Source organism: Mixophyes fleayi, chromosome 7, assembly GCF_038048845.1.
Source record: "Mixophyes fleayi isolate aMixFle1 chromosome 7, aMixFle1.hap1, whole genome shotgun sequence".
Taxonomy (NCBI): Eukaryota; Metazoa; Chordata; class Amphibia; order Anura; family Limnodynastidae; genus Mixophyes; species Mixophyes fleayi.
In genome coordinates this window covers 144,662,374-144,689,028 of record NC_134408.1, presented here as the reverse complement: position 1 = coordinate 144,689,028, position 26,655 = coordinate 144,662,374, and the positions used below count along the sequence as shown (strand labels likewise).

The 26,655-nt window shown below is 41.4% G+C and overlaps 1 protein-coding gene across 4 annotated transcripts in view; it reads right to left on the bottom strand.

Annotated features, from left to right (window-relative positions):
• The window catches only part of SPEG (striated muscle enriched protein kinase), a 155,400-nt gene that overhangs the window by 65,860 nt on the left and 62,885 nt on the right, over positions 1 to 26,655 (bottom strand). For 2 of the 4 annotated variants that reach the window (XM_075181014.1, XM_075181012.1), the window contains exons 2-6: positions 15,468 to 15,557; positions 13,326 to 13,461; positions 8,407 to 9,836; positions 6,826 to 6,969; positions 3,929 to 4,111 (exon numbers count right to left, since the gene is read on the bottom strand). In XM_075181014.1, coding sequence (XP_075037115.1) covers positions 3,929 to 4,111; positions 6,826 to 6,969; positions 8,407 to 9,836; positions 13,326 to 13,461; positions 15,468 to 15,557 — 1,983 coding nt within the window. Of the gene's footprint in view, positions 1 to 271; positions 590 to 3,928; positions 4,112 to 6,825; positions 6,970 to 8,406; positions 9,837 to 13,148; positions 13,462 to 15,467; positions 15,558 to 26,655 lie in introns of those variants that run through there. The other 2 variants (XM_075181011.1, XM_075181013.1) reach the window with 2 other exon arrangements.

Sequence of the window (26,655 nt, the reverse complement as noted above, 5' to 3'; positions counted from 1 at the left end):
TTTTGAGAATCAAAGGGGTTCCGGACACCCAAACATGTAAGAACCACCGATCTATACTGTTAAGATCTTTCTGTAGGGTAAGAAGAAGCTGTCAGAAATTCATTAGTGCCTAAAAAGGCCCCCTTGCAACAGACCCCCCTCACCTCCCACTCCCTGTACACGCTAAGCATTGGCTTCTTTCCTAAATGCCAAAAAAAGACTAAGTGGGGCCTCTGCTCCGTATACAGAGGATGAGACGTACAATGACACAGACAGACACATAAGGACTCACCAGTTTACAGCTATAGAACCCCAGAAACAGCCTAGAACATCAGGTACAGATAGCAGCAAGAACCCAAAACTTGCCAAAGCGTGGAGCAGAGGTGAGCAAGAAATTGGGGCAGGTTATAGCGAGGGTTTGGGGTGAGGAGGGAGAGGGGAGGTGAGTTAGAGATGGATACAGGAGGGTGAAAGAGAAAGAGGGGAAGGAGGACAACACGGAGAAAGAAAATAGATGCACATAAAAAGGAAAAAGCACAGAGAGGAGAGAGGGACGGGAGAAGGGTGGAGAGAGGGAACATGACGAGGTCACCTCCAGTACAATCTGTTGCTGTATTTAGACTCTCGCCCTCCTCGCTCCCTCCCACATACAGACTCACCAGCACACAGGGAGAAGGGAAGACACTGAACAGGACAGAGGGGTACAGAAGATGGGGCAGAGAGGGAACACAGCGAAGGTAGACAGAGGTGCGGAGTCCACAGGGCGGTCAGAAGCAGCCAACATCCTCTACCCTACTGCCTACAACAGCCCACACTAGATGTGCCCTTTAGGACACACAGCTGATCACAATAAATACTATTGACGGAGACAGACGGTGCTCAGGTTTCCTAGATGCTGTGCCACCGAAGTAGCCAGTAATATATTACTGTCTGACAATGACGGGCAACTTGTGCAATGACACCTCTGGGAGTTAAATACCAACGTAGACCACATGTTGGACTAATAAGAATAAACTTATCACACACGTCATAATATAACCCTCTGATTAATTCTCACAGCTTTGTAGAACATGAATGGTTGACAAGTATAGTATCCACCATACACAAGTGTGAGCACTATCCTGGTTTATAGAGTTATCCGGAAATACTAGTATAGGTCCATTCGTTAAATTATTATACATAGACTTATTTTTATGTTGTGTAGAATTCAATATAATTGAACACTGCGGGATGATTTACTACAATAAGGATTTTTCTAACAATGCCTCCAGACATTTGATTTCCTTAAAATATTACCCAAGAGGGCCCAGCATTGTCAGAGAAGAACAATGTAAACTTAATTAGTTCACTTAATTAAATGCGCTAATTAGTTCAAGTCCAGTGGTTATGTGATGCAAACTACTGGAGGACTGCATATGCCTGGTCCAAGATGGAAGGACTGCAGGAAAGGTGTTAGATACACTCTGCTTGGAGAGTGTATCTAACAAACAGGTAGCATTAGAAAAACATGTTATATTTTCACAATAGATTCTTTGAGATTTTTAAAAAGGACACATACAGTACAGGGTGACAGTCTGGTCCCATTTTTAGGGGGATGTTTATTTTTAATCTACAGATAATAAACATTTAACAAGATCGGAATGAGAGATGGATTATATTTAATAATTTCTGGCATACAGTAGGGGCTTGTAACTTGGGGGGTTAAAAGCATAAGAAGAGGAACAACAAATAAAAATACATAATAATACGATTATTTGTCAGTAGCTACTATTTGTCTGTGTGATGCGATCTAACACACACACACAACTGTACTTAAACACACAAACATACACACACACAAACACACACACACAACTGTACATAAACACACAAGCATACACACACACACGAACATACACACACACACACACACATAAATGTACACACACACACACACACAGACACACAAACATACACACACACACATGCACACAAACATACATAAACATACACACACACAAACATACACAAATACACACACACACATACACAAACATACTTTGTATTTGACCTGATCTGATCCTCTTGATCTTTCATTCGCTGCTATGTGTTTCTCAGACTAAAGTATAACATATTGCCAAATAAAATGTGATATTGGCAGACCAGTAAAACAGATCTGGTGCTACACCTCTACAATAAACGACTGTTGGTTAAAATGATGTATTGATATTTATTTTTTTAAAACAGTCATAAAACTATTACTATGCATCACTAACGTATCCAATCGGCGTTACGACGTTCACAATGTTTTCTACAATCAGATCACTACGTCGCTCTGTTCCGCTTTGTCCACGTTCTAGAGGTGGTCAATTAAGTAATGCAAATAGATGTCCGAGTCTTGATATAATATAGCTGCAATGCTGATGATTTAAGGACTATCAGCAGGAGGGGCTAATAAGCCATCAACCAATCACAAGCGGCTAGACAGAGCATTTTTAGTGCATATGAGCAGTACGGAAATGCATGTCTTCTGCAAGAAAAACAAAACAAAACCCATATGTAGAGAAGGGCCATTGTTTGCTTCCTAAAGTGTTTCTTCGCTGAGTCCAATGATACCTGGAAGCTTATATCACCCTCCCTCCTGTACCCCATCCTCTTCCTGAAGTGTTCAAAAGATGGGAGAGAACATGGAGGGATAACATCCACAGTGCACACATACCCTTACACCACAGATTTCACAATGAAAACAATCCTAATACAGGCACGTCCTGAACAGTAATATGAAAAGCTACGAAACTTTGCATAAAAATATAAAAAAATAATTTCTGAACTTGATAGCAACGCATTAACAAGTGTGTCACCCAGGGATAAACCACAGCTCCGTCCTGCGGTCTACATTGGATACAAATGTTTGCAGATCCTTTTATCAGAGCAGGGCGATCTGTAACATTTAGTGACCACATACAACGTAGCTCTTCTCAAACTCAATACCTCAGAGGAGACAAAGGATTTTGGTGCACGGAGGAGGGGAGAGAGCGGCGCACGCGTTGCATGGTAATGACGAATTTCGTTACCATGGATCGCTCCATCCAACTCCGCCTCAGTAGGACAGTCGCCCAAAACAACTCAGAGCAGGCGAATACGGAGGAAAGAGCAGGAATATGCCGCTTTTTTCTCCATATTTGCCTTAATGCATAGACCCCAATGTATTTAGTAAAAAATGCAGGATGGCGTTTCTATGTTAAAAAATTAAGGTTGTCTGAAGGCGGAAAACCAATTTAATTGACATTCTGGTAATACAGTTTTACAAAGGCTGTGCCGTTTCAATAGAAAATGTAATATATTATTGTGGCAATACCAGTCGTGGACTAGTTATAGGTCCAATAGTTATGACAGAGTCAGGTGCAGTAGCAATGCTGACGTGTTTTGGGTCACATGACAGCCATTCATAGCAATGCTTGCTGGGAACTGTAGCCTATAACAGCTGAAGAGCCACAGTTAGTCTATACCTGGGAAAATGTGATATGTGTGGATATCTCCAACATTTGAGTACCTGCCAGAGGGTGTGGTTACATCACGATGGGGGCGTGGTCACATCATAATGGGGGCATGGCCACTCCCCCAGAGAGCTGCCTAACGCTGTAAAGCACTAGACTTCCACTTAGAAATCACCAGTAGCCAGCAAACAAATCCATGGATGGGACAGTGAGACAGAGTCTTAAAATCGGGACTGTCCCACCGAAATCGGGACATTCGGGAGGTGTGCGCGTGTATGTGATGACTATTTTGATTGAACTATGGTGCACATTAGAAAAGAAAAAGTAATATAAACTTACAAATTATTTATGTAATATACACAATAATTTAATATTTTAAAATAATATTTTAGTATCCAGTGAATTGTTTAGTCACTTCATGGTCTAGATTTTGTTTATTCGCAGACAGTATTTAGAATTTAGTTGGCAATTACCTGGTTTGACAGTCAGGGCTCCACAACTGCTAGCCTCACCCACTTCATTGCGTGCCGTCACTGTGTAAATGCCAGAATCGGATGGCAGTGCCCAACGTAGCAGGAGCGTGTGTCTCTCCCCCTCAGCACGAATCTGATGGGTGGGACTGTTCTTGAGTATAACGCGATCTTTTCTCCATATAACTGCCAGGAAACAGAGTAACATATTAACAGTTGTACATCCCAAGTCTCTGCCTTGTAATGTGCACACAGGTCTCAAGCAACATTTAGATTGTGACCTTATATGAGCAGGAAACTTAATAACTCATTTCAGTGTCTGCGTATTGTGTGTAGACTTTTACAATCTCCCCGAGTGCACAGTGAGGCAGAAGTTGCCGCTATCTAAATATTGGATGAGAACAGTAATCCAATAATTTGATGCTGTCAGTCAAATCTTGGCTATACGTAATATTGTAACCAAATCAATAAAGTAAGAAAAAACACAGACCTGCAGACATAAGATGTTGCTGCATTGACAATAGGTGATACATTCACGTCTTCCAGGAATTGCATTCATCAGGCAGCGCTTAGAGAATTTCTAGAGAATTTTAATTTTTTTTAGGTGGAAACCTCAGACCAGTATTTAGGGACTCGGTAGCATACATGGATGTGCCCATAATCTGACTGGTTCACATCCTACCCTGAGGCACCCTCCTCGGCCTCGCTTATCTCTGCGTTTATAGACACGTACATGAACCTTAGTGGACTTTTGAGTACACAAATTAATGAAACAAAGTTTACTATACACATATACAGACCACTAACCATGTATCATCATCAACATTTATTTATATAGCGCTAGCAAATTCCCTAGCACTTTACAATTAGAGACAAACACAGTAATAAACAAATCTGGGTAATACCGACAAAGATGTGAGAGGGCGCTGCTGGCAAGATTACAATGTAGGAGATGTACCGACACCTCTAACCATCTACAGACACCACTAACAATCTACAGACACCACTAACAATCTACAGACACCTCTAACCATCTACAGACACCTCTAACCATCTACAGACACCTCTAACTATCTACGGACACCACTAACCATCTACCGACACCTCTAACCATCTACAGACACCACTAACAATCTACAGACACCACTAACCATCTACAGACACCTCTAACCATCTACAGACACCTCTAACTATCTACCGACACCACTAACCATCTACAGACACCTCTAACCATCTACAGACACCTCTATCTACCGACACCTCTAACTATCTACCGGCACCTCTAACCATCTACCGACACCTCTAACCATCTACCGACACCTCTAACCATCTACTGACACCTCTAACCATCTACAGACACCTCTAACCATCTACCGACACCTCTAACCATCTACCGACACCTCTAACCATCTACCGACACCTCTAACCATCTACAGACACCTCTAACCATCTACAGACACCTCTAACCATCTACAGACACCTCTATCTACCGACACCTCTAACCATCTACCGGCACCTCTAACCATCTACCGACACCTCTAACCATCTACCGGCACCTCTAACCATCTACCGGCACCTCTAACCATCTACCGGCACCTCTAACCATCTACCGGCACCTCTAACTATCTACAGACACCACTAGACATCTATAAGACACCACTAGCCATCTACAGACACCTCTAACCATCTACAGACACCTCTAACCATCTACAGACACCTCTAACCATCTACAGACACCTCTAACCATCTACCGACACCTCTAACCATCTACCGACACCTCTAACCATCTACAGACACCTTTAACCATCTACAGACACCTCTAACCATCTACAGACACCTCTAACCATCTACAGACACCTCTAACCATCTACCGACACCTCTAACCATCTACCGACACCTCTAACCATCTACGGACACCTCTAACCATCTACCGACACCTCTAACCATCTACAGACACCTCTAACCATCTACCGACACCTCTAACCATCTACCGACACCTCTAACCATCTACCGACACCTCTAACCATCTACCGACACCTCTAACCATCTACCGACACCTCTAACCATCTACAGACACCTCTAACCATCTACAGACACCTCTAACCATCTACAGACACCTCTAACCATCTACCGACACCTCTAACCATCTACCGACACCTCTAACCATCTACCGACACCTCTAACCATCTACCGACACCTCTAACCATCTACCGACACCTCTAACCATCTACAGACAACTCTAACCATCTACAGACACCTCTAGCCATCTACAGACACCACTAGCCATCTACAGACACCACTAGCCATCTACAGACACCTTTAACCATCTACAGACACCTCTAACCATCTACAGACACCACTAGCCATCTACCGACACCACTAGCCATCTACCGACACCACTAGCCATCTACAGACACCACTAACCATCTACCGACACCTCTAGCCATCTACAGACACCACTAGCCATCTACAGACACCACTAACCATCTACCGACACCTCTAGCCATCTACTGACACCTCTAACCATCTACAGACACCACTAGCCATCTACAGACGCCACTAGCCATCTACAGACGCCACTAGTCATCTACCGACGCCACTAACCATCTACAGGCGCCACTAATCATCTACAGATGCCACTAATCCTCTACAGATGCCACTAATCCTCTACAGACGCCACTAGCCATCTACAGGCACCACTAGCCATCTACAGGCACCACTAGCCATCTACAGGCACCACTAACCACATGGGCTGCTCTGTTGGAAATTCCACCAATGGTTGCTTTCGAGAGCTGGGTCAACGTCAAAGTGATATTTAGCGACACACATAGTAAAAAGCATGTATCAATGCAAATATATAATACATGTAACAAGAGCTATGGAGTATGTTAACGTCTCACCCTCTGGACTTGGTTTTGCTGATATAATGCACTTTAGCAGAACTTCAGACCCAGCGTTCACCAGGGCACTCTGTAGGGGGATTTCAAACACAGGGGCCTCCCGGGGGTCCTCATCCGCTGATACGTAGGAATCATCCGACGATTCTAAGAAGTCAGATAAGGCTTGTGTTGGTATAAGTGAAATAAAAATATTATAATAAGGCTGCATGAACACTGGCGATAGGTGACATGCGTTTACTAGCATTTTTAGCGGAAGTTAAAAAGCATAATCTGATTATGGTGGATAATTGTTTCCAATGTCAGCATAACGTTGTGTCTGTGTCGCCGTTTTCTGAAGGCTTCTTGTTCCATTCTATGCGTTTAACATCAAATGACCTCCCGAAAACACAAGTTAAAATACCAGTAGGAACCATGCGTGAAATGCATTTGCGTTCGACATGCGTGTTTCACATATGTTTGAATTTTCATTATTAAATGCGAGTGGAAAATGTCAGAGAAGGACATGAAACATTTTTAATTTGCTTTGTTTTTTTTGTTTATATCTTTTTGCTTCTCTCCTTTGTTTTATTTTCTCAGATTCAATTTAGATGAACAACAAAGAAAAGACAAAACAAGTAGCTACTATTGATAAAACACAAAGCAACACAAAAATCAAAATACTACACACAAATAAACTAGTGTTTTGCATCAAGAGGATAAAAACAAAATTCTTCCTTTTGCAAGGCCCTAAAGCAAAGTGATGCATTAAATACTAAGAAAATAGTAGGAGAAAATATGAATATCGATGTGAGAAATCTAGAGAATAAAGTACAAGAAGACAGGATTTTGTATGTGTAATAGGAATAGCTATAAGATAATTCAAAATAAGGAAAGGAGAATTAGGAAGGGAATACAGTGGAGCAGAGAGAGTACAGTCTAGGAAAATCCGGGAAGGACCACGAAGCAGGATAGTAGGAGAAAAGTCAGTTATTACTGAGAAGTTAGACCAGTAATTCTCAAAAATTACTATAGCTTTCTGGAATAACTGCTGACAATTGAAATAAGACTTCTGCTTGAAATCACCCATTGAAATCTCAGAAACACACCCCGATACCAAAACAGATTTTGCATACTGATTGGCATAGGAGCCAGTTGCACAAGTTTGCACAGCTTGAGGGGTAGAGTTGAGAGGCATGAAGGCGTTCCCACTGGATTATGGTGGATCACAAAATAGGAAAATAAGATTGTGTGATAGTGATTAATGAGGCAAATTAGGACACCTTCACAGCCGTTCTGTCACATTGCAACAACAGTATGTTTCTGAGGCTTTAATGGGCAATTTCAGGTAGAAATCCTATTTCAAGTATTACATGTTATTCCAGTAAATTGTAGTACTCAGCATAATGATTTTAGGTAAACAAAATAATTTTTGAGTGGATGTGCCCTTTAAACTTGTAGACCAGTTGTTTGCTGAAGTACAGTATATCTCCCATGATGCTCTGCACATTCTGTACTTCAGCACCATCCAGCACCCTACAGGTTTCAAGGACATATGGTATCAGTCCCCGTTTATTGTCACTGTCCTCTCTCATCAAGACGTACCTAATTCCGGTGACATGGCCCTGTGCCGTCGGCTCTTTCCTTTGCTTTTGGCTGTTTTGTTGCTTTTGCCACTGGTATGTGTCTCGCTGCTGTGCTTTTTGTTTTGCCCCCCACCCTTCCCTTGTGGAGCTTGACTTCTCTGGGTGGCTTTTGCTGGTGTAGCCCACGGGAGGTATCGCGTCTCTCCTCTCGTGCCTCCTCCACCCAAAGTCCCCTTTTCCCGCCCGATCCCTCTCTGTGCTATCTCTAGTGATGGCGGGGCTTGTGTGCTGGTTGGTGGCGGCTCTCGTCCATGATCAGGATCTTTCCTCAGCTGAGACTCTTTAACCTCCTGTTTTGGAGTTAGCACTTGAGGGACCACAGATCTTGGAGCAGCGATACTCTCTCTTGGAGGTGGGTGTGACGATGCTAGACGTGCATCCGATTGCTTAACTACTTCATAGTGAACAATTGAACCATTTGACGATTTATCTAGCACTGCGACTCCGTGAGGTTCCTTATCTTGTGATAGTTGGTTGACGGTAGCGCAGCTTCTAACGAGAGGCTTCCGGGCAGTGACCGCATTGGCTGGCTTTTGTTCCTGAAATTCAGGTGGCTTAGAGTCTCTTAGCACTTGGGTTGAATTGGGATCCAATGGAGCAGATTGGTGATTAAGTGATTTATGTGGGGATGTCGGTCTGCGAGATAAATCCTGTGATGACCGGATTAATTGTTGCTGGGATACAGTTCTTTTGATGCGAGACAGCTCTTGGGAAAACCGTGCCTCGATATCACCTACAAGGCCGGTGATGACCCCTCTATCATCCAGCGAAGCGGTCTTGTATCTCAATGAGGGATACCTCAAGGTATACCCCCCCACCTCCGATCTCACACCATCTCTTAAGTCGTCCCTTAGCTCCTCAGTGGAGGACTCTAAGCCACCAGCCAGCCCATCTGCTCCTGGCTGATCAAACGACCTCGCCTTGCGGAGCGGTAGCCAGGATTGCACAGGGAAAGGGCTATCCGTTTGATCCAGGCTTTTTCGTCTCTCTTCAAGACAACGCAGTTTGTCAAATATCTTGGAGCCTGAGCGGACCAACTTCGGAGACGCTCGCAGGATGGACACACGTCCCGACGTTTCACTTACTGGTGTTACGGGACGAGAGTCTTGACCACTGACCTGTGACCCAGCTGAGGACTTTGGCCTCTTAACCTTCTCCTCAAACTCTTCAACCACTGTGTCCTGGTACTGAGAAGGCATCAGAGTTTTCTTCCGGGGTGTAAGTAACGCGGATGGTCCACGGCCACTAGGTATGGGATTGGCGAGTGGACGTTGGCCGAGCCGGGGAGAAGGAGGAGGTAGAACAGGCCTGGGATTCTGAAGTGGTCGAGGAGAATCTGGAATGGCGCCATTGATGCTGCCCCTCCGCAGCCCCCCCTCTGGTAGAAAGCTGCAAAGCAAAGCAAAAAGTGAGAACCTTTACCAACCAAGACGACTCCGACATTGAATCTATTATATAATGTGTGAGTACTGGAAACTCTCTTTTTGTGCATTGTATTTCTATACTTATTACATTGATTTTGTTTTTTTTAGAGTTACTGGGTTTTGTTACAGTTTTAAGTGTTACACTAAAATGTTATCCAAAGAAAGTGTACTGTTTGTTAATAGGAGTTTTCCAACAGGGAGCTCTATTTGACGTAGCAAACAGCCACGTTTTTGAATGTGTGTATTTATATTTAATATGTTTATTTTTTTGTTTCAGTGACGCCCTTTTTGGGGTGTATTGGCACAGAGGTCCTTCCTATGTTGTTAACCTCTTTCTACTAAAACACAATTTGTAACATGACGCAAATGATCAAAGCTAATACCTGATTGGCTGCTGTACACCTGAGCTATTTGTGCTTTGTTAAAGGTTTTTTTTGACTTTTCACACACTAGAATATTGGTGAGCACCCCCACCCCCCACTCCGACATCCCCACCGCTTGCTCAGTGCAGGGGGGTCCTAGGCTTACTGTGATTGGGAACCTCTGGCGGATTATTGCTGAGGTAACAATGTGCAAAGTCGCGCTCATTCAATTAGGAGCCAGCTCACATTTCTACCAGTGATAAGGAGGAGTAGCTGTGTAATTCACTCCTAACTCAAAGGTGGAAACCTTCCTTAAATAAGCTAAATGCAGAATTTTCAGAGCACTGAACTCTTTGCTTGGGGTGGTGTCAGGAGGATTTGGAACCTACAGTAACCAATGTGCTCAGCTGAATGTTCCAGGTCACTGACAAGTTCCTGAGGTCTGATATATGTGGTGTTCAGTGTTGTGAGGGGGAGCAAGGCAACTTTTGACCTTTTGACAAGGAGACTGAAACCAGAGGACCTGGCGTCATGTTGACGATAACAGGCTACTTGTAGAGTTAGCAACCACCTGCGATGGTAGCGATGAGCTTGCAGCAGCGTCCTCCTGCAGGATAACCACGGTAAGACTATGTTATCTCATGAATATGCTATGTGAGCAGCACTGTTGCACAGTAGTTAGCATTGCTGCCCGCGCATTGAGGGGTGTCACGGGTTTGATCCCAGCCAGGGCCTGGTCTGTGTTTGTAGGTTCTCCCTGTGTTTCTGTGGGTTCCTCCCACACCCCAAAGACATACTAGTAAGTTAATTGGCTTATGAAAAAAAAATAACCTTAATGTGTGTGTGTCTGTGTGGTCAGGACCAAATTGTAAGCTCCACTGGTGAAAGGACTGATGTGAATGATACATAGTCTCTGTAAAGCACTGTGCAATATGTAGGTGATAAAATTAAAGGTTAATAAATATTAGGTTTGACAGATGGAGTAGAGTTTATTGCAGTGAACTGTTCACTATGGCTAAGGATTAAGTGGAAAATGTATGATATTCAGTGACAGATTGCTACTAGTTAAATGTAAAAATCATCCTGCACCGTGGTGTGCCGCTTATTGCAATAAACAGAATATACATTATATATTAAATAACTATATATATATATATATTAGTTATGTGCATGACATATAATGGGTATATAAAAGTATAGAACACTTGAGCCTTCCTCTAGTATTGATAGGTGGAACACACTTTATAATGGATAAAACTGACATTCATTCCCCAATACCACTTGTTGAGTTTGAAGTGGGGCGAGTGGTAGAGGTGAAGAATTACAAACACAGATGGGTTTTGTGCGGAAAGCAATAGATATAGAGGCGGAATTAAACAAAAGCAATAGATGGGAGAGAGAAAGGGTCAGCCTGGGAATCAAAAATGCACGGAAAAAAAAACGCAAGATGGTAAAAATAAAGAACCGGGAAGGGGGGAGCGCACCAAGCTTAGTCTCAGCCCCATAAACGCCAACAATCTTCTTATACTAGTAAGGATTCCAATACATAAATGAAAAGCAGTAGTTATATTTGTAGGGGTCATTAAAAACACAGGGTACTGTAATTGCAGTGAAATCTAGATGTAAACGGGAACGGTAGTGTAAGAGAATTATACTGTGGTATTACAGACTGAAGGGCACGTTGGGGGAGATTTAGCAAACCTTCTAAAAAGGTAAAGTGGATGTGTTGCCCATAGCAACCATTCATATTCTAGCTATCATTTATCAAATGCATTCTAGAACATGACAGCGAGACTCTGATTGGTTGCTATGGGCAACACCTCCATTTTTCCATTTCAGAAGGTCTACTACCTCTTTCTTTGATTGTCAGAATAGCTCAGTTTTCACAGAAATTGTACCAACCTTCTCACTAGATGCTGACACCAATGCCACCCAATCAAATCACCATTGTACAGTGACCTGGAGTGTATGCCTTTCTTGATTTAAATCATCCCTTCTTCAATTATTGATGGTTTGATCATAATTTACATACATGATGCATACGTGCATGTATGCAGACATTTTGGGGTAAGGAGGGGTGGTTGTGTAATTACCCTCTCCTAAAGCTGGAAAACATCATTAAAGAGCTCCACTTTAACAGGCAGTGTTTGAGTGACAGTTTTGTATACTTGATCTGCAGAAACACACTAAGTGGATTGGAAGATTTATGCGCAGGGGCAGGGCCAGTGATGTCACACTAACTCAAATCACTGCAGAATCAATTTTTGACCTCTGAGATCCTATCAGGATGCTGCCTGCAGTGGATTAGGGGGAGGCAGTACATTACTTTTTAACTGAACTGCAATGGAGTGTGAGTGTAACAAAGAACAATGTTTGTTTGTTTTTTTACCTGCATTCAATGTGCTGCCTCAAAAATGAGTATACTGCTTTGTGATATCCTATACTGACTCAGCTGTGATCCCTTCCAGTATACAATGTATTGCAAACACTGTGAAGGCCTTGCACTCAGACATAGAAAATTCTCACTATTGCAATATATACAAAGTAGCAGCTAAGGGCATTTAGTGACACTGAAAATGACGAAGTGATGGGTAACGACCTGTATTTTGGATGGTCTTCTAGGCTGGCTGCTCTAGATCATAGATTATACTTAGAGGACATGATGAACATAAGATAAGGAGATTGATGGCTGCGACCTGAGCTGTGTATAAAACACAGGAATGAATTGTACTAAGCTTGACGCCTTATCGCCCCTTCCGTTAAATATAATAAAGCAAAACTGATGGAAGAAAAAAATAATCGTGATGGAAAATGGAGACTCCAAAGTAAAAAATAAAAAATAGAGGCTCTGCAGATGAGCACCATGGTACGGTGGTGGGTGATGACGCTCCCAGAGACGACTTTGGGTTACTTACACCCGGATGGTACAAGATCGGCCCCGGTAGAGGCTGAAGGCGCTGCTATACAGGTCGCTGAACCCGGACAGGCTGACCTCTGACCCCCAGACACTGCCCGGAAGGTTGTTGCTGGATGCTGGGACGAGAGGCTCCACCCCCAAGTGGCGAGCCACTCCCCCCTGAGTGATGCCTTGCCTTGCATTCCTGTTGTCCCTCTCTACTACCGTCTGTTGGCTGCCTGACCAGTCTGAGAACTCATCCGTCTGCGAGAGTCCGGTCAGCGTGCTGGGCGTGGTGTGCAAGGAACTGGCCAGCAGGGTGTCCGAATCCCCTAGGAAGGAAAAGAAGTTGGGTCAGGTGATATTTAATATTCTAGGGTGCAGCTACTTGTGTACATGCAGCATCATCCTGCTAACGTCTACCATGCCCCATGGCCAATATAGAACTACTGGGAGGATTTCGACAGGACAGGAAGGATTTTTGTTGTATAATAAAGAGGTGAACAGGGGTTTTCTGACAGAGTTTTATTCAATAAAACTTTATTTTAAATAATGTCTTTGTGTGTTTTCATTTTTTTTGCTGAACATCGGAAGGGCATGCTGGCGCTTATGGTTCAAAATAGCCGGTAATAGTTCTACACTAGGTTAGGTGCAAAATAACTTTGGTACGTAAATAAAAATACTTTTTTTTTTTAATCAATGTTTTGAAGTAATTCCTCTTTTAGAAGCCGGTGCTCTAAATGTACCTACAGGTCAGATACTATAAAAATAGTTGTGATTTGTTACAGGTTTGATGCACCAGGAACAGAGAACGACCAAACCATCCTGTAGTATCAATTTGCTGATGCGCAAAAGGGATGGGGCTCACTTGAAAGTGGGTGTGGCTCCACCAGAAAGTGGGCGTGGCTGGCTTGATTTGTGATTCGTTGAGGGCGTGGCTTGTGCGGGCTGTGCTCTGGGCAAATGTTATCCTTATTTTGCCTGGATAAATGTTGGGAGGTATGAGAATGCCATGGTTCCAATTGTCCCAGTTGTTGACATGTTCCTGGACATTTTGGCATTATAAACAAGTTTGGTAACCATGTTATGATGGGGACGGTGTACATAAGTCCGCCGAATCAGTACAGAGAATAGTAAGCTCAGAGGAGACTTCTTACAGCGAAGAGTCAGTGGAAATAAGGTTAAAATGATGGCAGGTATACAATGATTAGAAATGTACTGACCACAATGCGGGATTGGGACTAAGGGCTAGATTTACTAAACTGCAGGTTTGGAAAAGTGGAGATGTTGCCTATAGCAACCAATCAGATTCTTGCTTTCATTTATTTAGTGCATTCTACAAAATGACAGATAGAATCTGATTGGTTGCTATAAACAACATCCCCACTTTTCCAAACCCGCAGTTTAGTAAATATACCCCTAAGACTCTGCTTCATAGCTGGCAGAACTCGCTGTTTGTTTAGTTCTAGAGAAAAAATATTTCTTCATCATAAAAAGAGTGAAATCTGTTTTTTTTTTGTGTGTTTTTTTTTTTGTAAAAGTTAGGGACGTCAACCTCTTCTGGCATCTGGTATGAGATGCTGTCCAATTAAAATGATTAGCGTTTACCTAGCTTGTGTCACACAAGCAGATTACCTTCTCCGATGATATTATAAAGCAGAAAAGTGTTTCACTGAAGTTATTTCTCCTGCACCTGATAAACTGATTAGATCATATGTACAGCGGAGGGGTACAAAATCCCACTCATCAGGTCGCCATAGCAACTAAAAATGCTTCCAGGCAACCGGATAAAGCCCCCTGTGTTCTGTGTACTCCCCCACTTTTCCTGCACTGGAGACTGGCTCTAGAAGGAAGCCCTTTCTCCATTGCCCATGGAAGTGTCCATTATATACAGTCCCGACATTTAGCTGTTACACACAGCTCTGGCTGCGATAATAGTAACACTATTACCGAGGTGAGAACTACTCTTGCCGGAATCTCTGGTTATATCGGCAGCAGCGCTGTGTAAAACACACTCCAGATGCATTGCAGGGGGCCAGACTAGTGTAGAAATGGCAGAGAGGTGGCACAGGCTGGGGTGCATTCATTTAGTGGGGTCCAGGCTGATATTTAATAATTTGAGAGTGCACAAGCAGGTATGCAAAAGTATATTCTTGGGGAGAGGCCGGTTTGTATTCATTTTGGAGTGACATAGGCTTCTGTGTATTTTTTCAGGGGTGTATTTTTTCAGGGGTGCAAATGCTAGAATGAAAAGTAAAGGGTACAAGCTGGTGTGTTGTAATTTTATGATGGCACAGACTAGTGTGTAGAAGTGTTATGGGGGTGCAGGCTGGCTTACCTGAGGGGGTTCCCAGTGGTGTGTTATTTGGGGCTCGAATTGTGCGCTGTAGTTGAGGTCCGCCAGTGTCCTCCTCCCCCGGCTCAGAGTCTGTGTGAAGAAGAATTCATGTTCAAGTTAATATCCTCTACCCTACACGGCATACCCACATCTTCTACCCTACATGGCATACCCAGATTCTCTACCCTACATGGCAATACTCAAATCCTTTACCCTACATCGCATACCCAGATCCTCTACCCTACACAGTATACCCAGATTCTCTGCCCTACATGGCAATACCCAAATCCTCCACTCTACATGGCAATACCCAGATCCTCTATATTACATTGCACAACCAATACTCATGAGATGTAGTAGTTTATTTTGCAAATTACTCTCCAAGGAGTTGCCTATAACCCTCCCCAGTTATATTCATTGTTTCAGTTAAGTACTTTATCAATACCATTTTACCAGGGTATTCACAATTCTAGTTGTTTGCAATATATAACCGTTTATTTGGTTTGCAAAGTCAAGTTTTACTTTTAAAAAATTATATATTGTTGGTGTTTTATGAACCAGAATTAATGCTGACTTTGAGCGAACACACCAACAGTACTTACACAAGTACACACCACATATCAATGTCTATAGTGGATCCGGGACACATTGGGATGTTAAAGCCTGACTACAAAGTCACTTTGAGACCACGCTCTTCAATAATTACCTTACATTGGCTTGTGTGCTTTCCCAAATAAAATGAAACATTTGTCATCAGATCTACAACTTCTCTGCATCCAACAAGGGACCCCCCGAACCTGGCCAAATTTTTCCATCAGGAGGTGCGAACTCTCATGTATTTGCCACCATTTACCCGTAAATATGGGGCTTAATATCAGCAAAGAAAGCGGCTATTGCTCTGTAACCCGACATTTTTTCACATTCGAAAACCACATATATACAAGTCCTCTGACACTTTATATATTATCTTTATGTACATTTTTTTTTTTAAAGGAAAAAAATTACAAGGTAGAATAGAGAAAGAAAGCAACACAGGAATAACATATACGGGACCCATTACACAGGAGTTTTGTCACCATTTTTTCTTGTTGCCCAGAGGTGTGAAACTTCAAGGGGTAAATGTATCAAGCTGACAGTTTTCTGGCGGGTTTGAAAAGTTTAGATGTTGCCTATAGCAACCAATCAGATTCTAGCTGTCATTTTGTAGAATGTACTAAATAAATGATAGCTAGAATCTGATTGGTCTTTCAAACCCGCTGGAAAACTCTCAGCTTGATACATTTACCCCCAAGTGGAAGCATAAACACTGAAAGATTTACTGTGAACAAAAATATATACGCGGTATATATTTGTTTTATTCAGTGTAATATAAATGTGTAAGCACCAGAGCGGCAATTTCAGCGTTTGCTGACTAGCGGTATGAACATGCCTCTAATAATGGACAGTACGCACTGTGAGGTCTACCGTGTAACAGAAGTGCTCTGATCGTCTTTTCTTGTGAGTTGCAGACATTTAAAGGCAGTTTACAGGTCTGCTGACCCACACAATGCTGCAACAAGGCTGATAATTATTTATTGATCCCGGTCAGAAATACGTTAAATTATGGCAGCATGCAGTGAGCATCCAATGATTTACATGTAAACAGAGCAGCTGGAAATAAAAAAAACAGTACAGTTAATTCTTCATTACAAAGCTGGAATATTCCCTTGTTTTCCAGTTGTGGGGTGAGAATTATTGGTTTCTCCCACTTCTTATAAACACACATCAATGTGAACAAGAACTGCGTTTCAATTTATTTTGCCATTTACTACACTGAAGACCACCTACCACATTACCCCTATTTAAGAAACATTGAAAGTGTCTTCAGCAAAACTGTAAAAATTGACATATTTATAAAGAAACGTTTCATCTTCTCCAAAGTAGTAAAAGAGACAACATACAAACATATATAATATATATATATATATATATATATATATATATATATATATATATATATATATATATATATATATACACACATTGTCCAAATTTTTACAACAAAAAAAACACAAAATGCAGAATAAATAAAATCAAAATAATCTATAAAAAATCTTCTAGATGCAAATTCCCTTGGCATGCTATCTTGAAAATATCTTCATTTACTTTAATTTAAAATCCCAAATCCTCATTTAAATGGCATATAAGCACATCAATGTTTCATGAATAGCTTGAAATGGGTAAAATATATCTAAAAAATGTGATATTTTGGTGGACACAAAAACCTTGGATAAACCTGAACAATTTTGGCAAAGTAGCCTACAATTCGTTTTTTTAAAATAAGGAAAAAAAAATGGGTTCTATTGTGGAAGCACAGCATTGATATTTCTTAAACAAACCCCTATATGTCATGGTGAAATTGCCCTGTCTGTTTCCTCTTCATAATCGCTGCTAATATCATTTCACATGTCACCAGGATCTGCAGACATAGATTGCCATACTGAGCGAGCGATAACAGAAGATGGACATGGTTTACTTGTGCTTTGCTTATCGTATCTATCGCCAGCATGACCCCAGCGAACACCCATTTTCAGCAGAAATGGGACTTTTTGCCCAATAATAAATAGACCTAAAAAATTGTGATATGATATAATTCTCAGCAGTGGTCGAAGTGGAAATTTAGAAGTTGCGATATGGAAAAACTGCAGAAGCAATGTAAGTGACTGGAATGTGATAGTGTTACAATGAAGGCAGTAGGAGAAGTGACAGTTTGACATACCCCCGTATACCCCCCACTATATATATATATATATATATATATATATATATATATGTGACTGGAATATGATAGTGTTACAATGAAGGCAGTAGGAGAAGTGGCGGTATGATATACCCCCAAATACCCCCCACTTCCACCACTGATTGCCGGTAAGTGATATAATTCAAATAAGTTTATTGTAATGGAGTTGACTTTCAGCTACTTTACATAATTCTCTATAAATTAGCTGACAGTCAACTCCAATACAATAACTTTGAAATTTGGGCTTTCCAATGCACTCACCAGGTTTCAGGACAAAGGTGTGAGGGACTGTCCTACATAAATTGGCACAGCTGAGTGGTATACATTAGTATCCTAGTGAATTAATAGACTACAGGAGTGTTGCCTATCCTTCTAAAAAGGAAGAGTGCAGGTGTTGCCCATAGCAACCAATCCTATTCTAGCTACTATTTATCTAGTACATTCTAGAAAATGATCATTAGGATCTGATTAGTTGCTACTGGTAACACTTCCAAGTTTCCTTTTTAGAAGGTTTGAACATATTTGCTCTTGCGGCTCCCTTGTGTTTAGAGAAGAAGATCAGGGACGTTGCATGCAAGAAAAGATGCGCGCAACTCTAAATACAGATGTGAAAATGCATATCTGCTAATACACAAATGGGCCACCTCAACTTTAAATCAGCCCCTTAGTGTATAAATGACAAACTTGGCAATGTCTTACTATTTTTTCGTATTGCACAAAAATCATCGGGTTACACATACAGACAACCGTGCAGCAGGTTAAATTTGCAAGAAACTGCAAAAATCCTTCTGCTCCGACAACATATAAAGGGGAATTCAACTGCCGGGGATGTGGCGCCCGGAAATGGCGCCATGCACATTGCCGGCAATTTTTCCTCGCAGTCTGTCAAAATCTCCGCCGCGAGGTGTCTCCAGAACATCCGTTGGACACTTTGCGGCTAATTTGATTCCCCCTGTAGAGTTATTCCTGCCTTGCATTGCAGTGGGCTCTCTGTATTGCAGCATTGGACATTTGTGGCCATATTGGATGAGCAACAATTGTGCAGCATATTTGAAAACTGGAAATAATAATAATAATAATAATAATAATAATATAAAATAATAATACTACTAATAATAATAATAATAATTTTCCTTATTACACTATATTAGTTGGATGGAAGGACATAGCAATTGTCATGCAGAGGTGGGAGGAATAGACAGAAGGTGAGTCCAGTTTCTTACCATAGCTGTGTTTCCTGCAGGAGCGGAATACTTCGCTTCCATAGGGGCAGCGAGAGAAAGAGATATATCACAAACTGTTAGTAACAGCACAAGGAACATAATTACGCAGGAACAAGCACTCATGCAAATTACACTGCTACATGCAAACACTAGAGGTCGCTATAAGCCAGAAGCTTCATGCATTCTAGAGATGACTGAGCTGCAATGGATATTCATTTCTCCGTGATGCAGTAAGACTGCTATTCCTGGATTTGACCTCTAGAGGTCACCAGCAAATGTACCTTTAAAATCTCACAAATCAATGCATTATGCCCATTGTACATTATGGTGGTTGCTTATAGTTGTTCTTATTGCAGGGGAGATGGATATATATATATATATATATATATATCCTTGTGTGGCATGCACCTGTTTCTGTTCTATTTGGGTGGTCTTCCAATATGTCTGATGAAATATATATCATTTAGCATTGCTCTCGATGGATATTGTCACTAGCTAATAGGCACCATTAGCTCATCTTTCGAGTAGGGAGGACAATTCTTTGTATCCATGACAATAACAGGAGCACGGTGCCTCGGGATGTATTTCTGAGAACTATTATAGATAATAAGGGTTTGGCTGTATTAGATTAGATCAGAACCACAGGTATGCCTAACCCACCTGCTGCCTAAAATCTCTTGTCAATAGCACATACTAACATCAACATTTCTATAAAAACAGACATCATCAATTTATTAATTTTTATAGTCTACATTCAGGTAAAAACTACTACTTTTAGATTATGACAAGAAAAAAAAATTAAATTGGACACTAATATTCTACATTTTCCAATCCCTAATCCTGCAGTCTGAGACTGGCTTACTATGGTCTCGCCCAGGATCAAATAATTAAGAAAAGTTCGATCAATTAACTCCTGGATGTAAATGTATCAAGCTGAGAGTTTCTGGAGGGTTTGGAAAGTGGAGATGTTGCCTATAGCAACCAATCAGATTCTAGTTATCATATATTTAGTACATTCTACAAAATGACAGCTAGAATCTGATTGGTTGCTATAGACAACATCTCCGCTTCTCACACCTGCCGGAAAGTTTCAGCTTAATACATTTACCCCTGGGATCTCCTGTTAAATTAGTATTTTGGGTGCCCATTACTGGTACACATTGGTTTCAAAGAATGCAAAAAAGTTGTGCAAGATGTGATATTACAGATTAATATAAGGTCAAAAAGCTATATAAGGTTTAATAGAGCGGTATGTGATTTTAGTATGTTTGAGCTGTATATAAGAACATGTTTGTTCTACTTTTCTCAAGTTAGTGTCAGACAAGCGCTCGTCTCTCACACTTTTCTGGCTTCAGAAGCGCTTGTGCTTTATTTTTATAGCACTTTTAAATCTCACAGCCTGCAATGAATGCTTAAAACGCTCTGTGAGACAGGGTCTGCTTAAATATGTATTTCAATTGATGGACCTTCTCCTTGAGCACTTTGGACGCTCCAAAACGCTACTGTTGGTTAAAGATCTCGAGCTGTTAAAGCTTCCGCACGACATTCATTCTTACTAGTCATAGAAATCAATCATTTCGATCTAGAACAATCAGCCTCAGCGCTTTAAGCGTGGAGTGAAAACGCTCGTGTGACACACGCTTAAGTCAGGTGGTTTCAGTTGCGATCACTCTGGTAATAATAATACACCTACTGAAACCAGCAGCATTTTTTCTTCCTCCAAGCTTAAGCAAATCAACTCTGACTTTATTGTGATTATTAGTTAAAAAAAAAACAAGAGTGTGTTTCAGCTGTGTATCGTGATTTCAGTTCCTCTCAGCGTTACTGCAGTGTACCAGAAAATTAAGTTACATTTCTCAATTTTATAGCCAAACTGCAGCCCAATGGTAGAGAACTGGGTTGTTTTGCAGGAATAATATAGACCCTAACACGGGCTATTTCTGATCATAGTATGTAGATAAGATAGACTTGTTGTACTCAGTCAGGGACAGGTTACCATGGTGATTTCTACCCTTATTTTGGATGCCGATTATTCGTCTTTGATTTTGGTAGAAGCCGTTCCCAAAACCAAACTCCACTGACAGTGATCGGAGACAGAAAAAACGATCTATCTGAATTTCATGTAATGGTTTAACACCATGTATAAGAAATATATAGTGTGTCATAAATAAGGACATTATTAACACCTAAGGATAGGAAAATTATATCTAAATGTGATTTATTCCTATATAAAATCACACTTTGTAAGATTGTCAAATACACTGGCAATGATTTTAGTTCCTATACAGAACTTCAGAAGATATTTTGGAGGCCTATATATGAAGCCGAGTGATAACATTGATTTTCTAGCACTTATCTCAAAAAAATAGAAGATCTGGTTTCACCCTGATTTATCAATAAACGGTGCCTGGGGTACTCTACCACTCACCAGCACAGTGCAGTAAGCATTGTTATACAAATTATGGTTTTACAACTATATGTTGATTTTTATTTGTTTTTGTTTTTTTATTTGTTTTTGCTTGCTCTGAATGAAGGTTTTGTTTTACATTGAAATATATATGTTGGACTGGGCTGTTGTGCAGTAATCTTACTTTTAACTGCTTTTTTTTTTATTTGGTAATTACAGACTATTAATTCAAGTAAACATTTACCTCTGGCCTTGTGCAGAAAAGGACATCAGAGAGAATGAAAGCTTAGTCATTCGTTAATATGAAATGAGAACTAAGTGGGCATGAGACCGAGCTGTGATGACATAATCAGCAGAAGAAAAAATAACGAAAGCGCCACTTGCTTACACACAGTCACAAACATCTTGTGGGCGCAGACAATTTTCGTGACCTGTAGCCTATCCATTCACTAGGACCCAGTAACATCACTGAGAGTGCAGCCTATCAATTCCCTAGGACCCAGTGACATCACTGAGTGTGCAGCCTATCCATTCACTAGGAACCAGTGACATCACTGAGAGTGCAGCCTATCCATTCACTAGGACCCAGTAACATCACTGAGAGTCCAGCCTATCCATTCACTAGGACCCAGTTACATCACTGAGAGTGCAGCCTATCCATTCCCTAGGACCCAGTGACATCACTGAGTGTGCAGCCTATCCATTCACTAGGAACCAGTAACATCACTGAGAGTGCAGCCTATCCATTCCCTAGGACCCAGTGACATCACTGAGTGTGCAGCCTATCCATTCCCTAGGACCCAGTGACATCACTGAGTGTGCAGCCTATGCATTCGCTAGGAACCAGTGACATCAGTGAGAATGCAGCCTATCCAGTCACTAGAAACCAGTGGCATCACTGAGAATGCAGCCTATCCATTCACTAGGAACCAGTGACATCACTGAGAATGCAGCCTATCCATTCACTAGGAACCTGTGACATCACTGAGAATGCAGCCTATCCATTCACTAGGAACCAGTGACATCACTGAGAATGCAGCCTATCCATTCACTAGGGACCAGTGACATCACTGAGAATGCAGCCTATCCATTCACTAGGGACCAGTGACATCCCTGGGACTGTAGCCTGAGGCATGTGTATACCCATGGTACAATGTGTGTGTGCAACAATCTTTCCTGCGATCAAACCCTTGTATCAAATATCGTCAGGCTTAATTAGCTCTTGAAACTTTTTTGCATGTACAGTATATTTGTGAATGTTATAAGTAGCTCTTTTGTATCAATCAACCCATGTGTACACTGAGCATTTTTGTAATTGCTAAAATCTTTATTTTCAAAAATTAAAACAGTATGAATCAAACACACAAGATGAAAGGTTGGCGGATGGGGAGGTACATGATGGTAAAGCAACGCACCATGAGTAAAACGTCCGAAGACCCTTCGTGAGTGTCCTGATTTCTACAGAGGAGAAAGAGAAGCAGATGCGTTAATGGCCACAAGACTAGCGGTGAATTGAATATACCGGACAGTCCTTCATTGACCCCCCGGCTGCGCTCTCTTCACAACCTACAGTATCCATTATTAATGACTCCAGAAGGATTTCTTGTTCCATTGTCATGGTGACGGCCGCTGACCCTGTCACTATCACTTACGATCTGTAGAGCTCTATAGAATAATGTGAAGAAGCAAGGTTAAATAATGATCCCCTGTAAGTATCGGTATTAATAATCTGAAAATATTCCTGTTACCAGGGTGTTAGTTATAGGTCTCTACGGTGCTTGTGCTTCACAGATCTGGCTGTTATTGGAATGTTGTTGTGCTGATCTTTAACGGGACGGGATTACCCCAAAGATTGTGCAAGGTGAGGTTAGTACATCGGCGTTATCAGCAAAACGCAACACGCCAGAACAGCCCCGCTCAGCTTGTTGTAAAACGAACACTATAATCTCTGCGTTAATATTATAATATATATATATATATATATATATATATATATATATATATATATATATATATATATATTATAATATATTCCTGCATTACTGATTGACAGGAGCTGGTTTGACGGGTATTAATTTCGCTTCCGGGCGCACATTGTGTATGTATTTTAGTTTTTCTGACCTCTTGCATACTGTTACATCAATAATGTTCTTACTTTTATCTACTTTGCCATTGTCCACGACTTAAGTACATTACTAGTATTGGAAAAATAGAGACGTGCAAAATAGTAAACGCAAAGAGTAATTATTATATTGGTTAAAATGACGCAGTGGGCATTTATGAATAATGGTGTACAGGGTAACTGTGCAATAAAAGACGTCGTAACTTATAGCGAACAATCAAATTGGTTTTCATTTTCTAAGCTTTACTAGAAAACTGTAAGACAATAAGAATATGGTTGGTTGATATTGGTTATCACACCCTATTGCACACAGTTGTATTATTTATATATACAGACCGTAGGTCTGCTATCCCGTAATGTCCGGGAGACTCCTGAACTAGGAGGAGACCTCCCGTACCCCTGAGTGCGCAGGTAGTTTTCCTAGAGAGCGCTTACCTGACAAAGGTGGGCGGACACATGACTCAAATTGCATCATCAAGCCCTGCCCACCTTAGTAAATACTGGGTGGGGCTTGATGAAGCAATTATCCCACCCACTTGATGATGCTCATCGTATAACCAAACTCCACCCAGCATATAATCAAGCTCCACCCAGAATATAACCAAGCTCCACCCAGCACATAATCAAGCTCCACCCAGCACATAATCAAGCTCCACCCAGCATATAATCAAGCTCCACCCAGCACCTCTTTTTCTACCTCGCCTCCACAACTCCTGGAAGGCAGGAAGTACGTCAGCTGTCAGGGGGTCTCTGATGACACACTACAGACTATATAATCTTATACAATATATATTACTACTAAATTGCAGATTTTGTTTGCATTAATGTTAGCACCATCGTTCTGCCTGTATCTGGGCAGGTGGGAGGTAATTAATTGATCAGTTGCAGTTAATTCATTGGAGTGATTCCTCTAGAGCTGGGAAGCGGACTGATCACTGAATATGAGCCATCACTTTGGGGTCTTGTGAATCTGTAAAGAACACTGTGAGCCAGGTCTGATCTGAGCTGGCTGCCCCCTGTCTTATTCAGGAAACAAACCAAAGAAATGATTACCTGGCTGTGAGAGAAAGCTCCCATTATACCATTAGAGTGTGATTTCACATCACTGCACAGTCTATCTGCCATCCCTGGAGCCTCGCTGAGATGGGGATATGTGATCTGTTCATCTACATGTGCAGCAAATACTGAAATCTTATACCTGTCATATGTAGGATCTCACGCCTGCACTATGCTCTAATATCACACACCTGCACTATATGTAAATATCACACACCTGCACTATGCTCTAATATCACACACCTGCACTATATGTAAATATCACACACCTGCACTATGCTCTAATATCACACACCTGCACTATATGTAAATATCACACACCTGCACTATGCTCTAATATCACACACCTGCACTATACGTAAATATCACACACCTGCACTATATGTAAATATCACACACCTGCACTATGCTCTAATATCACACACCTGCACTATACGTAAATATCACACACCTGCACTATGCTCTAATATCACACACCTGCACTATATGTAAATATCACACACCTGCACTATGCTCTAATATCACACACCTGCACTATATGTAAATATCACACACCTGCACTATGCTCTAATATCACACACCTGCACTATACGTAAATATCACACACCTGCACTATGCTCTAATATCACACACCTGCACTATACGTAAATATCACACACCTGCACTATGCTCTAATATCACACACCTGCACTATATGTAAATATCACACACCTGCACTATGCTCTAATATCACACACCTGCACTATACGTAAATATCACACACCTGCACTATGCTCTAATATCACACACTTGCACTATGCTCTAATATCACACCTGCACTATGCTCTAATATCACACACCTGCACTATACGTAAATATCACACACCTGCACTATGCTCTAATATCACACACCTGCACTATACGTAAATATCACACACCTGCACTATGCTCTAATATCACACACCTGCACTATACGTAAATATCACACACCTGCACTATGCTCTAATATCACACACCTGCACTATATGTAAATATCACACACCTGCACTATGCTCTAATATCACACACCTGCACTATACGTAAATATCACACACCTGCACTATGCTCTAATATCACACACCTGCACTATACGTAAATATCACACACCTGCACTATGCTCTAATATCACACACCTGCACTATATGTAAATATCACACACCTGCACTATGCTCTAATATCACACACCTGCACTATACGTAAATATCACACACCTGCACTATGCTCTAATATCACACACTTGCACTATGCTCTAATATCACACCTGCACTATGCTCTAATATCACACACCTGCACTATACGTAAATATCACACACCTGCACTATGCTCTAATATCACACACCTGCACTATATGTAAATATCACACACCTGCACTATGCTCTAATATCACACACCTGCACTATACGTAAATATCACACACCTGCACTATGCTCTAATATCACACACTTGCACTATGCTCTAATATCACACCTGCACTATGCTCTAATATCACACACCTGCACTATGCTCTAATATCACACACCTGCACTATACGTAAATATCACACACCGCACTATGCTCTAATATCACACACCTGCACTATACGT